Raw genomic sequence first — 18,913 nt, 5'->3', positions numbered from 1 at the left:
AGGTGGTGTGCTCAAGGAACGCCAACAAACGCAGTTTTCGGCTACTTATGTATATATATTAATCACCGAAGAAAGACGAAAGAATGTTGTAGACAGCATCCACATACACACTTATATAAGAAAGAAAAAACACACGTGTCTTCGGAGACATCCGATAGAATTGAAACGATACATGGAAAGAAAAAACACACGACCGAGAACGAACGCCCACCGAGACGGAAAAACATTGATGCGCACACAACTCACCGAACACATGAATGAAACAAATTAAAAATCGGAGCACACCCGGCCGATCACTGTACTCGACGTATCATCGGTCGGTCCAGTTCACGACAAAAAAAAAAAAAACTGTAAAAGAAAGGAAGTTATTAGTTGACCCTACTGCAGTTGCGCCTGATCTCGCCATTGGCTCCGGTGAGCACGCCCATCTCCGACATCTTTTTTCATCGCGTTGGCGAAGTCCTGGAAAAAAAGGCCGTTCCTATTGGATGCGTACTGCACCACGAGGTTCTTGAGATCGGTGCTGTTCACGAGCACGCGGTCGGAGTGCAGCAATCCTCTATTATCGGGCAGCAGCAGGTTCCCGTAGTACAAGGTGTCGAACTTGTTAGGCGTCTGCTCGTCGAGCGGGAGGAGGACATTATTGGCGTTGCTGCATCCATATCTCTGCTGCTGGGTTTCGTCGACGTTGGCGCACTGCGCCAAGCCGATGGTGTGCGCGCCGGACAGCGCTACCAGCTCTCTAGCGGTGAAACTCTTTTTGTTGAATGCCGCGATGAGCGTGGTGAGATTTGAGGCCGGCGACGGGAGATCGGTGTTTGCTTCCGCCTTGTTCGCTGTCGTGGAGTCGCGCCGGCCGAGTAACAACGGCCATCCTTGTCCACCGAGCTGCATAGCGCATGCATATATATGCATCAAAGTCGTTCAATTTGGGGTAAGCGCGCATATGTAGGTATGCAAACATCATCGATACATACATTAAGTAATGAGTACTAACACAACATAGAGGAGTACGTACAGGTACACAACGGCTACTCGTTAATTTATGATATTAGTATCAATGCATGTAGCATTAATTATCGCAGGTTACTTACGGCGATGACGGCTTCCTTCGTAACGAGGGCGAGGATATCGGCACAGGAGACGACGCCGGGGCAGCTGGCCTCGACTTTACCCTTGATACGGTTGATCACGTCGAAGCCACGTAGGGAGTTGACGTTCGGGTTGGCATTCTTCTCGCTTACGATTGCCGGTACCTTTGTCACGTCGTCGTCCAGAAGAACCGAGGCGTCGCAGCCCTGCAGGACCAGAATGAATGGTATCGATCGTCTTGCATAACACCGTATATAGATAGATTAGGAGGAGGCGGAAAGGGCCGACAGGAATGGAGTCGGAGTGTAACAGATGTTTCTTTTATTTCCAAGATAGGTGTATTATTTTGAATATACATTTAGTTTTTTTATGTTAGTTTAAACTATTATGGCTCTTGTTGTAGCTCATATCTCTTATGACGCTCTGAATTCAGATTTAGATTATTCAAATTTTAATATTATTAGTGGCTACATATTTTTTATCCTCAAGTTTAACCGAAACTCTGGTGCTTGTTGTATCTTTATTAGTGCCTACGTAGTTTTTATCCTCAATTTTAACTCTCATTTGTCTTCTATTGAAAATAAATATTTTAGATTGTAGACTGCACTTTTAAGCACTGCAATAGCATAACAGTTATTTAAACCTGAGCCACATCATTTAAGATTGGCAGTAGAGCTTCAAGTGAGATACAAGATAGGGTAGCGAGATGCTATCCTCAAGAGAATATTAATATTTAAGCCCTGTAATCACCTTGTATTGAAAAGCAATCTCAAAGACCAAGTACAGATATAACTGGTCTGCACCAACCTCTCCGACTTCTTAAGATGTTTGATTTTTCTTACCAAAAAATTATATGTGTAATAGTATTTCTTTATTATGAAAATGGAGATCTTATGATTATACAATAATTTATGTCAAAAGTTTTTGTTAAAATGTATTCCCTCTATTCAAACTATAATACGTTTTGGCTTTTCTAGATATATAGTTTTTGCTATGCACTTAGATATACACTATGTCTAGATCATAGTAAAAGCAAAGGATCTAGAAAAGCCGAAATGTCTTATAATTTGGAATAAAGGGAGTATTAAATTATCTCGAATAACAATATAATATATACATAATGTATTTTATGGTTAATTAAATGTTTTTGTAATAGAAGATTTTGATAGTTTATATGTAGATTTGAGAGATATTTAGTTTTTTAAATAATGGTAGAAGTTTAGTTTAGATTCAAATTTTCAGATGTTAAGTAGATCATCTATCGTAATGGCAGGTGGTTAATTAGATGCCAATTTACGGTTAATTACCTTATATCATGTTAATAGCATAGCTAGATAACTTAAATACAAATTTGTGGGTTACTTTCTGTTGTTGTTTTTTTACCATTGCTAAGGTGGATAACTACTAAGAAAATAGAATAGAGCCTATGGTTATTAGAATATACCGAATGAAAGGCTAGATGATTCTAATTTTGTGAGAATTTCTAGGATTTGTTTTTTCTAACACATAACATGAGGATTAACATGGAAGTTTTGCTGGGGATCTCTGGATAGAATGTCCGGGGTTTATCTTTTCTCTAGCATGATATATTCAATTGAATCATAAGCTTAAGTTATATAAGCTCTTTTTAGTCCCCTTTTGAGATGTCATGAATCTATATTTCAGCTTTCAAAATTTAATCTTGTTAATTGTTGTATTTTTTCACGTGTTAAGTTGAAACTCTAGTGCTTATTTATTTAAATTTTATTTTTTATTTTATTAAAAAAGAGTCTAGGTATTATTAGGCTACACTTTTTGTTCTACATCGACATAAATAATCATTTCTTCTTGCACTGTGGCACTCAATATGTTAAATTTGTTATACTAAAGAATATATGTATATATGTGCATAGTATAATTTTATAAAAACATAGAGTGCATAAAACTAAACTACCAATATTGATGTGGCATAATATTTCAATCAGAATATATTTAAAGTAACAACTTATAATATTTATTATCAATATTGTCATAGGGTATTTATATAGTTTTTAGTGGCTTGTGGATCATTTTTCATGCTTGATAAAATATTCAAATAAATATTTATATCTAATGTATGCATGTTTACATAGCACTTTGTCTATTTTTAACATATCAGTAGTAGAAGTGTGTATAATTTAGAAATATATATAGACTATTGTATATCTGTTAAGTTAGTTTCTACAACAACATTTACTAGTATTTACATGTAAATGTAGGGATATTTTGTTTATTCTTTTATAATGGTGAAGGTGGATGATTTAGTTTCAAATTAAAAGTGCTACGTTATGTTATCTTCCATAATGACATATGTTGGTAAGGTTACTTTACATTATCTTTCATAGTGTCAAAGATGGGCAATTTATTTAAAAAGAGGTAAGTGGTTATATTACTTTGAATTATATTTTGTAACGATAGAAATGGGTAATTTAGATACAAATTTAGAGAATTATTTTTTTTTGCGACTCAATTTAGAGAATTATTGTGAATTATATTTAAAACTAATAGAGACGGGTAATCTTGAGGGTAATTTTATGGCTTTCTAATAATCACATAGGCCTACAAAATAAAATAGTTATTATTGGCGGCCATGATCGCAGTCTACAAAATCAAAGGTCATATGTTTCTTATTTGTGAGAGTTTCTATTATTTATTTTTATCTAACGCATCTCATAAGAATTAACGTGGAACTTCTATTGAAGTCTCAAATTAATAATACATGTAATAAGATATAAAATACCTGAACGAAGCAGTCGTGGAAGAAGAGCCTGAGGAGGGACGCGCCCATCCGGCGTCCATCGGTGACCAAGGTACTACGCACCTCTGCTTTGATGATTTGATCCAATGGCAAGCACTCTGTGGCGTAGTATTGTTCTGAGAGCTGCCCGTAGGCGGCGGAGGAGAGAAGAGAAAGCGCAACAAGGAAGAAATAATGGCCGCCGGTAGTGGATGAAGCCATGGCGAGCTTAGCTAACACGGATCGGAGTCTGCAGCCTGCAGCCTGCAGGAGGTAAAGTCTTGCTAATAGCAAGCTAGATAGGCAACTGCCTTGGTTCCTTGGCACTGCTGGAACGAGCTCAGACGTCTCTGTATTTATAGAGCCACTTTGCTCGCTGCATACTTGAACAAATTTGCCTGTCGTCTCATGCAGATCGTAATCGTAACCGAAGCAGCCCGACAGTTGGGCGTTCCTAATAGCTTGGCGCGGACAGCAAAAACGAATGCATTTGCGGGCAACACCGCAACACGCATACTACGCGCACCACCGCAGCAGGTCGTCGCCTCCAGCTTCAACGTGTTCGCATGTTCCAATGGCTTGTGCTGGCGCTGAGCTGAACGACATTTCCAAGACCATGACAACATTTGACTTAAAAGCTGGTATATATGTTGTCGCAGCTCAGCTAAATAACAATATACGAGCACGAGCACGAGCACGAGTACGTATTATTTTATATATGAAAAAAATCTTAGCCAGCTAAACTCTGTTTCCAAGTCGTGAACTCACGACCATGGCATGCTTGTGCACGACCCACCCAAGTTTTGTTTCCACCAAAAAATATGGTTCTCCCTTTTGGTTTCTCCTTTTTGCGACGGCAGGCACGCCTCGCCGGCAGCAATGCGATTCAGCTGGCTGCTATAGCTAGCACATGGCTGCTGCAATCGGCTTGCCACGACATGGCCGCGTGGGCGCGTATGGAACATTAGAGGCCAGGGATTCTCGAGCAACTTCTGAAGTAGGGAGCATTTTTTTACTAAACGGCGAAAAACTAAACCGCTTTTCATCTGAGATTTCCTTTTTTTTCACTTTCACAAGGCACCGGCACGGCACGGAACTAAAAAAGCAGCTCCCACGGGCCCGGGCTCCCTTGGCCACAGCGCAGGCCCGGACCCTTTTGCCCCGACCATAGGCGAGGCGCGGGCGTGGGCCGCGGCCAAAGGCAGCAGCGCCAAGGACAGAGCCGGCGAAGGACAGGGCTGACGGGGAAGGAGGAGGAGGAAGCGTTGTCCATATGCGCAATGTGGTGAGCCTCCTTAGGCCTCGTTCGCTGGTCTGAAACTTGACTGAAACTGGCTGAAAAACACTGTTCCGGCTGAATTGTTGTGAGAGAAAAACACTGTTCCGACTGAAAAAAGAAGCCGAATAAGCCATTTTTAAGACAAGCGAACGGGGACTTAGTCTACATGTAAGCCAGGCAAGGTGCCAAAGTGTGGTCACGCCGAAGCACTAGAGTGGTAGGAGGCAAGGAAGGCGTCGGAGGCGAGTGGAATCTTCCGATTGGCTCTTCGAGATAAGATAGAGAAGAGTCGATCTTTTGAGATATAAGATAGAAAAGGGGAAGAAACGAGATAAACATGAGAGGAGAAAAAATAAAAGAAGATAGGGAAAAAGGACATCTAGACATCTCATAATTTCTACTTATCATGAGAAGTTGTTTTACCAAACATTTTTTCAAAACACAGCTTCACCTACACTAGTGGAGCTGCTTCTCTAGTCAAAGAAGCTACTCTGCCAGATCAAACACGCCCTTAATTTGTAGCTAGTTTGTTTCGTTAGATTGCTTTTGATATTCTCTAGCAAATATGATGGTTTAGTTGGTTTATTTAGTTTTCCCATTTAGTGTAGCATATAATAAAATTGTTCATGAGGGCTACCAACTTTTTATGAGCCCATGTAACATGCTATTAACTAGCAGAATATTTAATTTCATGATAGTTTGGTTGGTTATATTGTTTTTAATTCTCTAGTAAATGTGATTGTTTAATTGAAGGCCACCTTTCAAAATGATGATATCGACAAGATCTTTCGCGACCGGTCCGCCAGAAAAACTCAAAGGAGAAAGAAGTCTCGTTAATCTCTTCATGCTCGTTCCAAGTTCGAAGTATCGTTTAGCCAAAAAAAAGAGCCGCTTCCTTACACTCGTTTAAATTGTACTTGCTTGTTAATTTCATTTGCAGTGTTGCTATGAAATTTAAAATTAATTACTACTGGGCATTCATTTTTCACAAAACTGGTGACGGATATGGAGATTTTTTGAACAAAATTTACATGATGTCTCTCCTCTTTTATTGTTTTTAGAAAATAGATGTCTCCTGCTTTATTTGCAAAAGGCGTATAGCATCAGATTGTTCTAGCGTACTGTAGTAATCCCCGCCAATTTGCACACGACTAGATAGGTTTTTTTTTTAGAATCGACTAGATAGCTAACTCAGATGATATTATCTCGACATCCTGAGAACTTTGCACCGTTGAAGGCTAGCCGGCCCTCTCGCTCTTGGGCCAGATCGAACAGGGCTTTGGATGGAATTGGTTTGAGCCACAAGCAAGGAGGGCGCGGCCCGCCGGTGGGCTCCAACCGGCTTGGGCTCCCTTGGTAGCCTTGGGTTTTGAACGGTTTGTCTGGACTGGGTGAAGCGCGACATGCGTGGCTGCACGCTTGGCCTGCAGGGTCCTCCTGTGGTCCGGCCCTGCGACTGCGACTCATCGCGTGGATGCGTCTGCGAGTACGAAAGCAAGAAATATAATCAAAGGAAGAGATGAAACAAAAACCAGAACAAGGCAGCGAGGACAGTATTGCTTCTTTCACGGAGAAAACAAAAAGCACATCACCAGAGATTGTCCATATACGAAGGAAACCTAGGAGAGAATAAAAAACAGGGCAAATCCTCAACCTCTGCCACGACAGCCCGCCAATGAGGTCAACCACACCTTCGTTGTGCCTTCGCAGCAGCCATATCGCCCAATCTACCTAAACCTTAACTCCAGTCAAATTCACCCATCCATCTTAGCAGCTGCATACTACCCCAACTTCCTACCCACATGATGACCAGGCACCTAGCAACAAGGGCAGGCAAGTAATTAGCGAGCAGAGGCTAACCTCACCTACATAGACCCAAGGCCTCCTCACATAACATTCATAGAAATAAGGCAGCCAGCTCAAGCGCAAAATAGACAACTTGAAGCACTACCTCTACCACCACCTCCACCACAGCTAGCCGCCCCAAAAAACAAGCCCAACCTAGAAAACCAACTCAATCCACATACACTACTATCCACCATTGGCATGATACTATCGATTGCCGGAGGCTCTTCAATGGAATTATAGACAAAGAAGCAGAAGAAGATCATCTCAGGCTTGTTAACAACATAGCAGTGCAGGGTCCAGTACACTACCCATCACATTCTCAGAACAAGACCTCCAGTTAGAGAGCTACCCCATGCTGAGCTATGGTAATCAAAGCCAATATAGCAGGCTAGGAAATCAGCAGGGTTCTCATAGACTCCGGAAGCTCCACATACATCATCTTTGTTAATTCCTTCGATCAGATGAAATTAAGAAGCCAGCTGCAGCCTTCGGATTCACCACTGATAGGTTTTAGAGGAAAAAGGATCAATGCATTAGGAAAAATATCCCTGCCAGTTTCTTTCAGAGGCCAGGAAAATGTCAGGACAGAATACGTGACCTTCGACGTAGTAGACCTTTACTACCCATACAATGTCATCTTCGGCAGGGGCTTCACAAACAAGTTTAATATTGCCATTCATATGGGCTATTTATGTATGAAAATGCCAGCTTTGCATGGCACCATCACAGTGCATGAATGTCAGAAGGAGGCAAGAAACATAGAAAGCGCCATCTACAAATCGTAGCGCAACATCAATTCTATCGAAGCGACTAGAAGCAATTCACCGGAGCCTCCGGACATGCTGAAGGGCAAAATAGATCTCAAAGATCAAGAAGAAACAAAGTCAATCCCATTGGAAGATGTAGTCCCAGATAAAAAGATCACCATCGGGGACAACCCGTCGATGGAAGAAGAAACAGAACTCATAGAAACTTTAGCAAAAAACAAAGACGTCTTCGCTTGGTCAGCCTCCGACCGAAAAGGAGTGAGCAGGGATATTATACAACACTCCCTTGACATCAACCCCAAAATAAAGCCAAGGAAGCAGCGATAAAGGAAAATATTGGAGGATAGAATCTTAGTAGCGAAGGCTGAAGCAGAATGGTTGGCAATGTAGTGCTAGTACCGAAGAAAAATGGAAAGATAAGAATGTGCATAGACTTCATAGATCTGAACAAAGCATGCAAGAAAGACCCATTTCTGCTACCAAGGATAGATGCATCCGTCGATAAGGTGGCAGGATGCAAGCGCTTCTCCCTCCTAGACTGTTTTTAGGATATCATTAGATCTGGCTCAACAAAGAAGAGGAGAAAACAAGTTTTACTACCCCCTTCAGAACTTATTGCTACACAAGAATGCCCAAAGAACTAAAGAACGCAGGCTCAACCTTCGCCAGAATGACGAAGGCAGTCCTCGGCCCACAACTGCAAAAAAAACATCATGTAACATCCTAAAATTTAAATTTTTGGAAATAGAGCTAAAAAGATTTAAGTTGGAATTTTTGTGCACATGAAAACATAGGAAAATAAAAAAAATCATTAATTTAAAATTTATCCTAAGGTAGAAACATGTTTGTTGCATTCATGCCAGTCGCACCTCGTGTTTCTATGTGCAAAATATATGTTTTTATATGTTTAGGAGACGAATATCTATCTCTAGGAATTTTCCAGCTTCTTTCTGGAATTTAATTCCTACCTCCTTCACCTTAATCTTTATGTTCCAAGTTCCCAACAAAATTTTTATGAGCTCTAAATACTTTATTTGAGTTCATCATGTTCCAAAGTGTCTCTGGGAATTTTCCCCAATTTTCAAAGGTCTCGGAGTATTTTTCGTGGCTTAAATATTAATTTTGGACTTTTCTAGAATTATTTTATCCACGAAATTAATTAATTCTGAAAATAATAAATCTCTCATTTTCCCAATGCTCAAAGCCCATGTGCAATAATCCTAATAAATCATAAAGGCCCATGCATTTATTTACTAATGTGCTTTAATGTTTATTTAGGCCCATTAGTGCAGGTGGATGGTGTAACGTCAATTAGTACTATATCGCTAGTTGACGTGGATGTGGGTAGTTTTTCTTCCTATATATATCAATCCACCTATTGGGCAAAGCACACCAAAGCTACCATAAGGGAAGCCCCTAGTTTGGGAAATCCCTCGTGTAGTAAATTATATTTTTCTCCTTTCTCTCGCCGTTGCCGTCGTCGTCGTCATCGCTGCCGCGCTATCCGTGCCGCCGATGAGCCGACCCCTGTGCCAAGCTCCGCGCCGCCTCCGCTTGCTCTGTGCCGCCGCAATCCTTTGCAGTAAGTTCGCCATCTCCTCCTCTATCCTTCCATGTCTTCTCCATCAAAAACCATGCACCGTAGGGTCGTTTTTTACTTTTGCCGCCGAGCTCCGTCATAGGCCATGGCGCGCCGCCGTGATTTTCCCTGTTCCGGCCAGCTACTATCGCCTCTTCCACCGCTGATCCAATCGCGGCCGCCCGCGTCTGATCCGACGGCCGATATTCATCCATACCCCGTTGTCTGGGAATTTTGCAAAAGAGCCCCGATGTTTTCTAAAATCAACCCGCAGACCATAGCGCAATCACAGATTACGTTTTCTTCTTTGAAAATCGTAGTTTCTTCGGTTTAGATCAAAAATACGCTTTCACTTATTTATAGATTTGCCACTGATTTGTTTTAGCCATAACTTCTTCGTTTTAACTCTGATTTAATTCGTTCAACTTGCGTTAGGTTCGTAATTTCATAATCTACATGTTCATACTATTGTTAAATATGTTTTCAACTTTTAAAATTCGAGGTTAGATTTAATCTATTATTTTATTTAAGGAAATCTTGTTTATTTCATATCTTTCGCGTTTTAGCTCCGTTTTGGCCCATTCAAGTTGCGTTAGATTCATAGCGACGAGATCTATGTGTTAGCAATAGTGTTTATCAGGTCACTAATACTAGAATTTCATGGTTTAAATCATATCTTAAATAACAATTATGCAACTGGGTTTTGTAAATAAAATATGATTTGTTTTACTTTAGTTTTATAATTTGAATCTAAATTTGACTTGATTCCATATATAGTATCTATAAAATATCTTATATACGTTATTATATAATTAAAACACATGAAGCTAATAGTTTTATGAGTAGATCTATCGGTAGTTGTATCTTTTCAACCGTAGCTCCGATTAACGTGTCTCTCGTGTCTGTGTATTCGTAGCGATGCATAGAATCATATTTAAAACTCTTTTACTTATTTTTCTATGATTGACGTACTATTCTAATATAGATGTAATTATTTGCTTCGTGTATGATTGCATGGATGCTTGTGTGGTGCTTTATAATCTTGTCTAGTTGGTGAGTTATACGTGATGATCAAGAAGAAGAAGAAGAACGTTGAAGATTAAAGCTTACCGAAGGATCAGTGTTTAAGGCAAATATAGCATGAGATCTTCCTTGTTACCTATTCACTTTTGATCACTTAATTCATACTACATGTGTCTACCTTGACTACCACTAAGGATTTCCTACTTTGTTACCTTGTACCTTGATACCTTTGGGTTACTGCATTGGGTAGTTTGATGCTAGTGCTCAACTACAACCATGATCTTGTAACTTGACTAAAGGTATATGCAATAAACATTAAAATATGCTTTTTAACAACATGGAACAAGGGGGCTAGAGCATTGGGCTATTTATGGTACTCTAGATTCCTCTCCCTAAGAACTTATCAGTAAGTGATCATCCGGGACTTACAGTACAGCTATGAGGGCTACATGGCTCTAGCTTTAGCTCAGTATGAGGACCTTTTCTTGCTTGTTAGTGATTACCTTTATGGCACAAGAGGGGTGTGTTCTGGGTTGGATATAGTGCGGCCTCTGTCCGTCAGTATATAGGTTGCACATCATTGTGCCTGTAGGAAGGGAAGCTCTACATTCGCAGGCCACAGAAACCTAGTGGTCCTAACTTGTTAGACGAACCTTTGAAAGGCTTCATAGTGAACTCTACCGACCTTCCTTGGTAGTGGGTCAAGAGGCTGATCACCTCAGGCGAAAGGGTAAATCACAACTCACATTGAAAGTGTACAACCTCTACAGAGTGTAAAACTGGTATATCAGCCATGCTCACAGTTACAAGCGGCCTTGGAACATTTACAGAATAGATGATGAACACAGATGATACTGATGATGAAGATGCTCACTAATGATTACTGTTTATGCTATTCATTATTCATTTTTACCTGATCATGTGTTTATAGGCTTGTGATAAACTTGTTGTCACCTAATTACTAAAAGATGACTCATTAAAAGCTAATCACAGTAAACCAGTGTCAGCCTTTTGAGCCTCATAAACCCCATGTTATATTTGTTGAGTACGACATGTACTTACGCTTGCTTTATTTTCAATTATTTGGATAAAAATCCTAGATGTGTACCAGATTGCTAGAGTTTGGAGGAATGAGGCTTGTGATCAACCAGTCAATTGTCCCTGTGGATTTAGAGTTTTCGCCCGAAGATCAGAGTTGTCTTTCCGCTGTCTATATTCTGAGGTTATAATCTTTATACTAATACGCTATGTATTTAAGCATTGTCTTTTGATATTACCCTTATTTGTAGCTATATGTGAAATTTGACTTCCTGGGCTCACATATGGTGTGTACCTGGTTTTGTTCTTAAAACCGGATGCTACACATCATAGCTTATATTGATGACATTGTGGTAATGAGCAAAAATAAAGAAGATCACATAACAGATTTAAAGAAAACCTTCGCCAACCTCAGGGAAGCAGGCCTAAAACTAAACCTGGAAAAGTGCATTTTTGGCGTTAGCAGATGCAAGATGCTTGGGTACATCATAGGACCCGAAGGCATTCGGGCCAGTCCAGAGAAGACGAAAGCCATAATTTTGATGGTGGAACCATCAACCAAAAAAGAAGTCCAAAAACTCATCGAAAGAATAACAGCATTGAACAGATTTATCTCAAAGTCAGCTGAACGTAGCCTCCCATTCTTCAAAGCTCTAAGAGGCGGAGACAAAGGTGAATGGAGGCCAAAACAGTTGGAGGCCTTCCAGCAACTCAAAAGCTACATGGCCAGCAAACTCTTGGTGACAGTACCAGATCTGAAGGCACCACTACTATTATATGTGGTAGCCTCTGACCATGTAGTCAATGGGGTACTTGTTCAGGAAAAAGAAGAACAGTCGAAGGTCATCCAACATCCTATCTACTACATCTTAGAAGCCATGTCTAGAGCAAAGCTGAACTACAAAGAAATAAAAAAAATAATGTACGCTGTTGTTGGTATTTATTAACGCAAATAGAACATGAAGGATTCCGCAAGTGCACAAAATACCCTTGTAACATTTTATCAGGAGTATTCTAGGTATCGTTATTTATATTTTACCACAGGGAAACAATGGAGTAAAGATTTATCGGATAACAAAGGAATGTATACTAATCAACATACTAGCATAGCTAAAGCAAGGGGTAAAGGTAATATTAAGAATTAAGTATAATGACACTCATGGGATAGGTCACTAAGATAATGTAAACTAGTCAACTCGGGAGAACAACGTGTGAGGTAGATTCCTATGTTATTCTTATTACAGGATCAAAGTATATATACTCGACTATAGCTAATACTAACTCTACTCTTGTGCACTTCGGGACACCGCTTAGACGGTAAAGCATCCACAATAGATAACTCAAATGATGCGACTACGATCCTATAATTTAAGAACCTACTCAATTCAGAGTGGACTACAAAGGATAGATGGGGCTATCACCTCCTGTTGCTACCACCCAACCAGAGAATAGGGTGTACTTATAGGTAGAGCATCATATAAGCACCATGCTTACACAAGACTCGACTACTTAGCCCAATCGATAAGCTATAGTAAGCTAAGCGCTCTATAACCCGCACATAAAAACAATGATAATCTTAACTAAGAAAGATTTATATTCAAAGTAAGCATAGCCATATAGATAAGAATATGATGAATTAATAATAAGTCTTACAAGTTATAGAAATAAAGATACAAGGCTTCGCCGAGCCTCCAAGACAAGATCCGAACTTGAGCATGAGCCCAACTCGACCCTCACTCTCGAGCTACTAATCTACTACATTGGAGAGCTTCAGACCTAATTCCTCTAGTGTTTGATGATCTGAAGGAGAGATATGAATGAGGGTTTCAGGATCTGTTGAGGAAGGAGGGTAGGGGCTGGTATATATAGCCCTAAGGTGTATGCTGATCTGAAGGAGACCTAAGCCCATTGATTTGTTCGTCCACTTCCTATGAGTGAGTGCTTCTATTGTAGATCCTTTTTGTGGCACTTGTCTCATTTCTCTTAGTTCCATTGCTAAAGTGGTGGTTTGATTTCACATGTCCATACCAAACCATGGACAGACATAACTTATATTCATTTTTTTCTTGCAAAATGTTAGTGGACACATACCCGAGGGTATACAACAAATTAGAAACGGGGGTTGTTGTCCATATCTTTTGTAAATTTTCTCTATGCTAATGAAAAGATTGTTTTAAGATTACTTTAGCATAGATTTCATTTATCATGTTTATACCAATTTTTATTTGTTTGCTGCATTCTAGCATGGTTCAAGGCAAAGATAACTTACTACAAAAGACAAAGTGAATGAATTTTGATACTCACAGTCGTTCCTTAAATGAAGTATGAGTTGTGTCTTCTTTTACACAGAGTTGTTGGAGTTTATCGTATGCCTTGATTTATCTCCTATGTGAATACATCTCTTAACTTACCCAGATTGAATTTGAGAGTTTTTTGCAAGGGTTAGTCCAACAAAATATCTAGTGTCTACACAAGCAATTTTTAGTTCAATAACCAAACTAAACTCCATGTCTAATTTGATTAAGGAAGACTATTTAACTAAGCACCATGCTTAATTTAAAAAGCCTTTGGAAGTATGTCTAGTACTTTCAAACCAAAGCATACTATGCAGACAAAGGAAACATGAAAGCATTATAGAGATTTATTCAAATAGAGATAAAAGAGCATGATCATGATGAGAGATTTTTTAAATAAAAGATGCAAGTGGCATGAATGTATGCAAGGAACTAAATGTGATGTGAATTTGATATGAGAGAATTTAAACTAAACAGGGTGAATGCATGGATCTTTTAAAGTAAACATGCAGTGGTGTGCAAAAATTAAAAGATAAGTACTCATCAAGTTTAAAGTCCATGAGCAAGACTATCTCACCTTTCTTGATCATACTTACCATGACTCACATGATGGAATTTGTGAGTAGTGCAGCATCTATTTCCGTTACATGAGATGTGATTCGAATTCTTGTGATGTCGACCTTTTTCTCTAATCTATACATGGTTAGAGAATATATATATGTCTACACAAACCTGTGCGATGATCGGGTTCCAATGTTGATGGATCTTGAATGTTTAGGTACCCTGGGTTCTTCAATGTTCTTCTTTTCTTGTGGATGTTTGCCTAAAGGTCAAAACGACGTCTATTGTCCTATCTTATTCCACAATTCAACAGAACAGGGGTAAACCAACTAAAGCTAGTGGTATGTTAATGATCTAAATCTTTATGCCAATTGTTTCCCCAGCAACGATGCCAAAAATGCTTGTTGGTATTTATTAACACAAATAGAATTTGAAGGATTCCGCAAGCGCCCAAAATACTATTGTAGCATTTTATGAGAGTATTCTAGGTATCGTTATTTATATTTTACCATAGCAAAACAATGGAGTAAAGATTTATCGAATATCAAAGGAATGTATACTAATCAACATACCAACATAGCTAAAGCAAGGGGTAAAGGTAATGATAAGAATTAAGTATAATGACACTCAGGGGATAGGTCACTACGATAATGTAAACTAGTCAACTCAGGAGAACAACGGGTGAGGTAGGTTCCTATGATATTCTTATTACAAGATCAAAGCATATATATACCCGACTATAGCTAAGTCTAACTCTACCATTGTGCACTTTGGGACACCGCTCAGACGGTAAAGCACCCACAATAGATAACTCTACTTATGCGACTTTGGTCCTATAATTTAAGAACCTACTCAATTTAGAGTGGACTACAAAGGATAGATGGGTCTATCACCTCCCGCTGCTACCAACCAATTAGAGAACAGGGTGTACTCACTGGTAGAGCATCATATAAGCACCATGCTTACACGAGACTCGGCTACTTAGCCCAATCGATAAGCTATAGTAAGCTAAGCGCTCTATGAACCCACACACAAAAGCAATGATAATCTTAACTAAGCAAGATATATATTCAAAGTAAGCATAGCCATGTAGATAAGAATATGATGAATTAATAATAAGTCTTACAATATATAGAAGTGAAGATACAAGGCTTCTCCAAGCCTCCAAGACTAGATTTGAAACTTGAGCATGAGCCCAACTCGACCCTCACTCCCGAGCTACTAATCTACTACATTAGAGAGCTCTAGACCTAATCCATCTAGTGTATGCTGATCTGATGGAGAGATATGAATTAGGGTTTTAGGATCTACTGAGGGAGGGGGCAGGGGCTGGTATATATAGCCCCGAGGGTCTAACGTGAGCCCTTGGATCAAACTGACTTATGCAACAACTTAGATGCAATCCTTATGGCGGTGGGGAACCAACATTCGAAGGAGGCTGATAGATGGGGCCCATAGGGGCTGGGTAGCCCCACCTATAGGCCAGCGAGCCCCACATGGCAGTGGGTCGAGCCCCGCTTCGATGGTTTGCCTTCTGGACCCTTCTAGAGTCTTCCCACGTTGATACCGTGGCAGAATTCCATGATTTCCTTTGATGATTAGGTTTTCCTTGGCGATTTTCTGATTAAACCTTGCTGAAAACATAAATTTACCAAAACTCATGGAATTTATTAGTTTAAACCCCTATATCTATGTTTGGTGATGGAATTAAGTATAAATGAAGGTTATGTTGACGGTTTTATAATTGATGTTAGTGACCATCAACAAGTTTCCCAAAGCTTAACCATTGCCATTCCTTGAGCAAAGCTAAACTTAGCAATGGATCAGGAGTTGCTACTATGTTTTCACGCCTCAAAAGTACACAGGTGTTCAATGAAAAATTCTCCTCCGGATTAGAAATAACTGATCTAACTTTCAAACTTACCCATATTACCTTCGACCATGGGGCTTCTCGGCCTTCACTTGGGTCTTGAGCAATTGAAAGACAGAACAATCAAGTCAAGCACCATGTCTCAGTTCTTTGTTCAACCATCATTCCGGAGTTTTTATAAATTTTCAAAATAAAATTCAGAGATTCCTTTGTATGACACTCTTGAGTCTCTCAATATATGTGGTATTTGTGGATCCTCACCAAGGCACTAAAGATGTTATGCATTTTTCTCTTCCTACCACTAAGGCTTATGTGGAGTTCATAGGTAGGGAAAAAGCTAGAGTATACTTGTAATGCATATATTGTAAAGTCAAACCTCGGATCCAAAGAGAGTTAAGTCATACAATCAAATCAAAATATGCATGTGTGTGGATATATATATGGTGGCTAGCCTAATTCTTCTTTGCTCCTTGAAACAATATCTTTCTTTTGAAACTTGGAAACATTTGCTAGAGAACAGAGGCTATCTTATTCATCTCTCTTTCTCTTTTTTAGGCGAGCATCTAAGTACCCATTATTTTCAATATCTCAGACACTTTTGTATCTATTTTTTTTCAATTCTTCTTTTTTATGAATAACTTTTGCATAGCCCCATGCCTCTTTTCTACAACAGAACTTTGAGAGAGACATGAACAAAAACTTTGAGCATTTATTTGGTGGATGGAAAATCTAACAAGCATATTTTTGTGTTCACCCCAGTGTAGGAGTAAAATATTTTTGGGTGGATCTAGATGGAATGGCATGTTTTTGCGCCTACCCCCAGTATTGGAGTAGTGTAAATTTGGATGGTGTGTATGTGATCTTGATTTTAAGAGCATGGCAAACCTCTCATAAGGGTCAACAAAGCTTGACTAAACCCAATACAAAAGCAAGTAGCATATATGTGGAAGTTTTCCTAGCCTAAATAACATGTATGGCTCTGGTGGGAATTCAAGCTTTCTCATATAGGAACTCATCATGTAGCATTTTTGTGTTTTTCAAAAGATAAATCTCCAGAACTTTAGTGTCACTTGGAACAGGATAAACAACAGCTCAAACCCTCTCATATCATATCCGTTAATTACCTAGACTTAGATCAAGCATATGCTACCCACAAGTTTTAAGTTCAGAGTAAATCCTTATATCAAAATAGTTTTATCCAAAATTCAGAAGAATTTAAGGCTAAAAACTAGGTACTTGAAAGGAATTATAACAGAGTAACTATTCATCATTTCTATTTAAGAGATTATTCTAAGTTCTCTTTATTTTATTCAACTCTTAAAGACAGAAAACTAGACACATAATTTTTATTTTATTTTCATAATTTAAAATCACACCTTATTAATATATATAGCTACAATAAATTTTTATTTTGTTTTAGTTTGTTATGCATCTTTTTATTTCTTTTGTAAATATGAAGCAAACTTAAAAATAGTAGAACCAAAAAGTGAAAGAAATACTTAGCTAATATATGGAGGATGCTCCTCCCCCAAGTTGGATGTTGTCATGGTTTTTCTTATCCGTCCAGTGTTCCTCGCGTAGCGGGTGTAGCAGCGGTTTGGAAGAATGTACTTCGAATGGATGGCGTTGCTCTTGATCATCCTGCAAAATACTCCAACAAGAACACCAAAACTACTGACACATATTAGGATAAGGGGTTAGCGGTCAGCCATTCAGAGATTTGTTGTCCTTGGAGGTTTAGAAAGATTTCCTAATTGACCAAGTTCTAGAGGATGTCTATTTAATATTTTTGGATTTTCTTACTTATATAATATAGACAGAAATGTGTATGTATTTTATTTTTATATTTTTATGCCACCACAGTGAATATTTTTATGGGCTTTTACACACCATAGATTTATTCACATGGGGTTTAAGCTTTAATGATACAATGATGTAATGTAGTAATGAAAAACTTTTTATTATTTTTCTTTTCTAAATGTAATGCTAATGCAGAAAAATAAATATGCTAAAAGTGAAAATAATTCATGCAATGCTAAAAAGTAAATATAGATAACTACCGATGTTACCTCATGGCCAGGGTTTAGATTTTTAAGTCCTCTAGGTAGGACTCGGCTGGAGAAGAGTCCTTTACCTTTTGGGTGCATTATCCGGTCTCAACGATGGAGACACAGATGGCTGCATATCTTGTAACAATTTCTCTGATGATGATGTTACATTCTTCTGCCAAACCCGTCTTGATTTTGGGTTTTGATTTTTGGCTTAGCAGGTTCAGAATCTTCACTTGCAGAAATTGGGGAATCAATGACTCATCCACACTCTGCTTGATGTGTGTCCTGCTCATACAGATAAGATAGAGATCAAGTGCATGGGCTCTGTTGGTGAGAAAACACCAATAGAACCAAAACTTTACTTATTCTTTTCTAACCTTAGGCATATTGAACAAGATGAAGTTGATGTTATGTGGTTTGTTCAATTATAACATGGGTGATCAGATCAGAAGGATGAGCATGAATGTAGCATTTTGACTGTGACAAAAAGTGTGGAGTTGCTTAACCTATGGAAGGATTATCCATCTTTATAATGTATCAAACTTTGCATGACTATAACTATCATCTTCCAAAGATAAGATACGCAACATTTTAGATAATTTGGTTAAGACTATGAGATCAATAAAATGGTGCTATGAACAAGCTTAAGAAACAAGACATATTGAGTTAATCATGTTGGATTAAGCAAAATTATAACTCAAACATGTTTGTTTCTTCATTTATGTGCATACCAAGATCAAAAGGAAAATGATGACC

At 38.9% G+C, this 18,913-nt stretch overlaps 1 protein-coding gene across 1 annotated transcript; it reads right to left on the bottom strand.

Annotated features, from left to right (window-relative positions):
* Positions 1 to 378: 378 nt before the first annotated feature.
* Positions 379 to 4,069, bottom strand: LOC136471529 (cationic peroxidase 1-like). The gene is made up of 3 exons (XM_066469266.1): positions 3,851 to 4,069; positions 1,095 to 1,298; positions 379 to 888 (listed from the first exon to the last, which is right to left on the bottom strand). Exons 1-3 carry the CDS (start codon positions 4,067 to 4,069, stop codon positions 379 to 381), a joined length of 933 nt encoding a protein of 310 aa, XP_066325363.1.
* Positions 4,070 to 18,913: the final 14,844 nt, after the last annotated feature.

Source organism: Miscanthus floridulus, chromosome 8 (assembly GCF_019320115.1).
Source record: "Miscanthus floridulus cultivar M001 chromosome 8, ASM1932011v1, whole genome shotgun sequence".
Lineage (NCBI taxonomy): Eukaryota > Viridiplantae > Streptophyta > Magnoliopsida > Poales > Poaceae > Miscanthus > Miscanthus floridulus.
This window is presented reverse-complemented; position numbering and strand designations above follow the sequence as displayed.

Bases quoted from the DNA above. Each gene is read 5' to 3' on its own strand.
- LOC136471529 (XM_066469266.1), bottom strand. From the start codon at position 4,069: ATGGCTTCATCCACTACCGGCGGCCATTATTTCTTCCTTGTTGCGCTT. The intron at 1,299-3,850 runs GTATTTTATATC...CTGGTCCTGCAG, and splicing joins TCCACGACTGCTTCGTTCAG to GGCTGCGACGCCTCGGTTCT. The intron at 889-1,094 runs GTAAGTAACCTG...TGCGCTATGCAG, and splicing joins CGAAGGAAGCCGTCATCGCC to CTCGGTGGACAAGGATGGCC.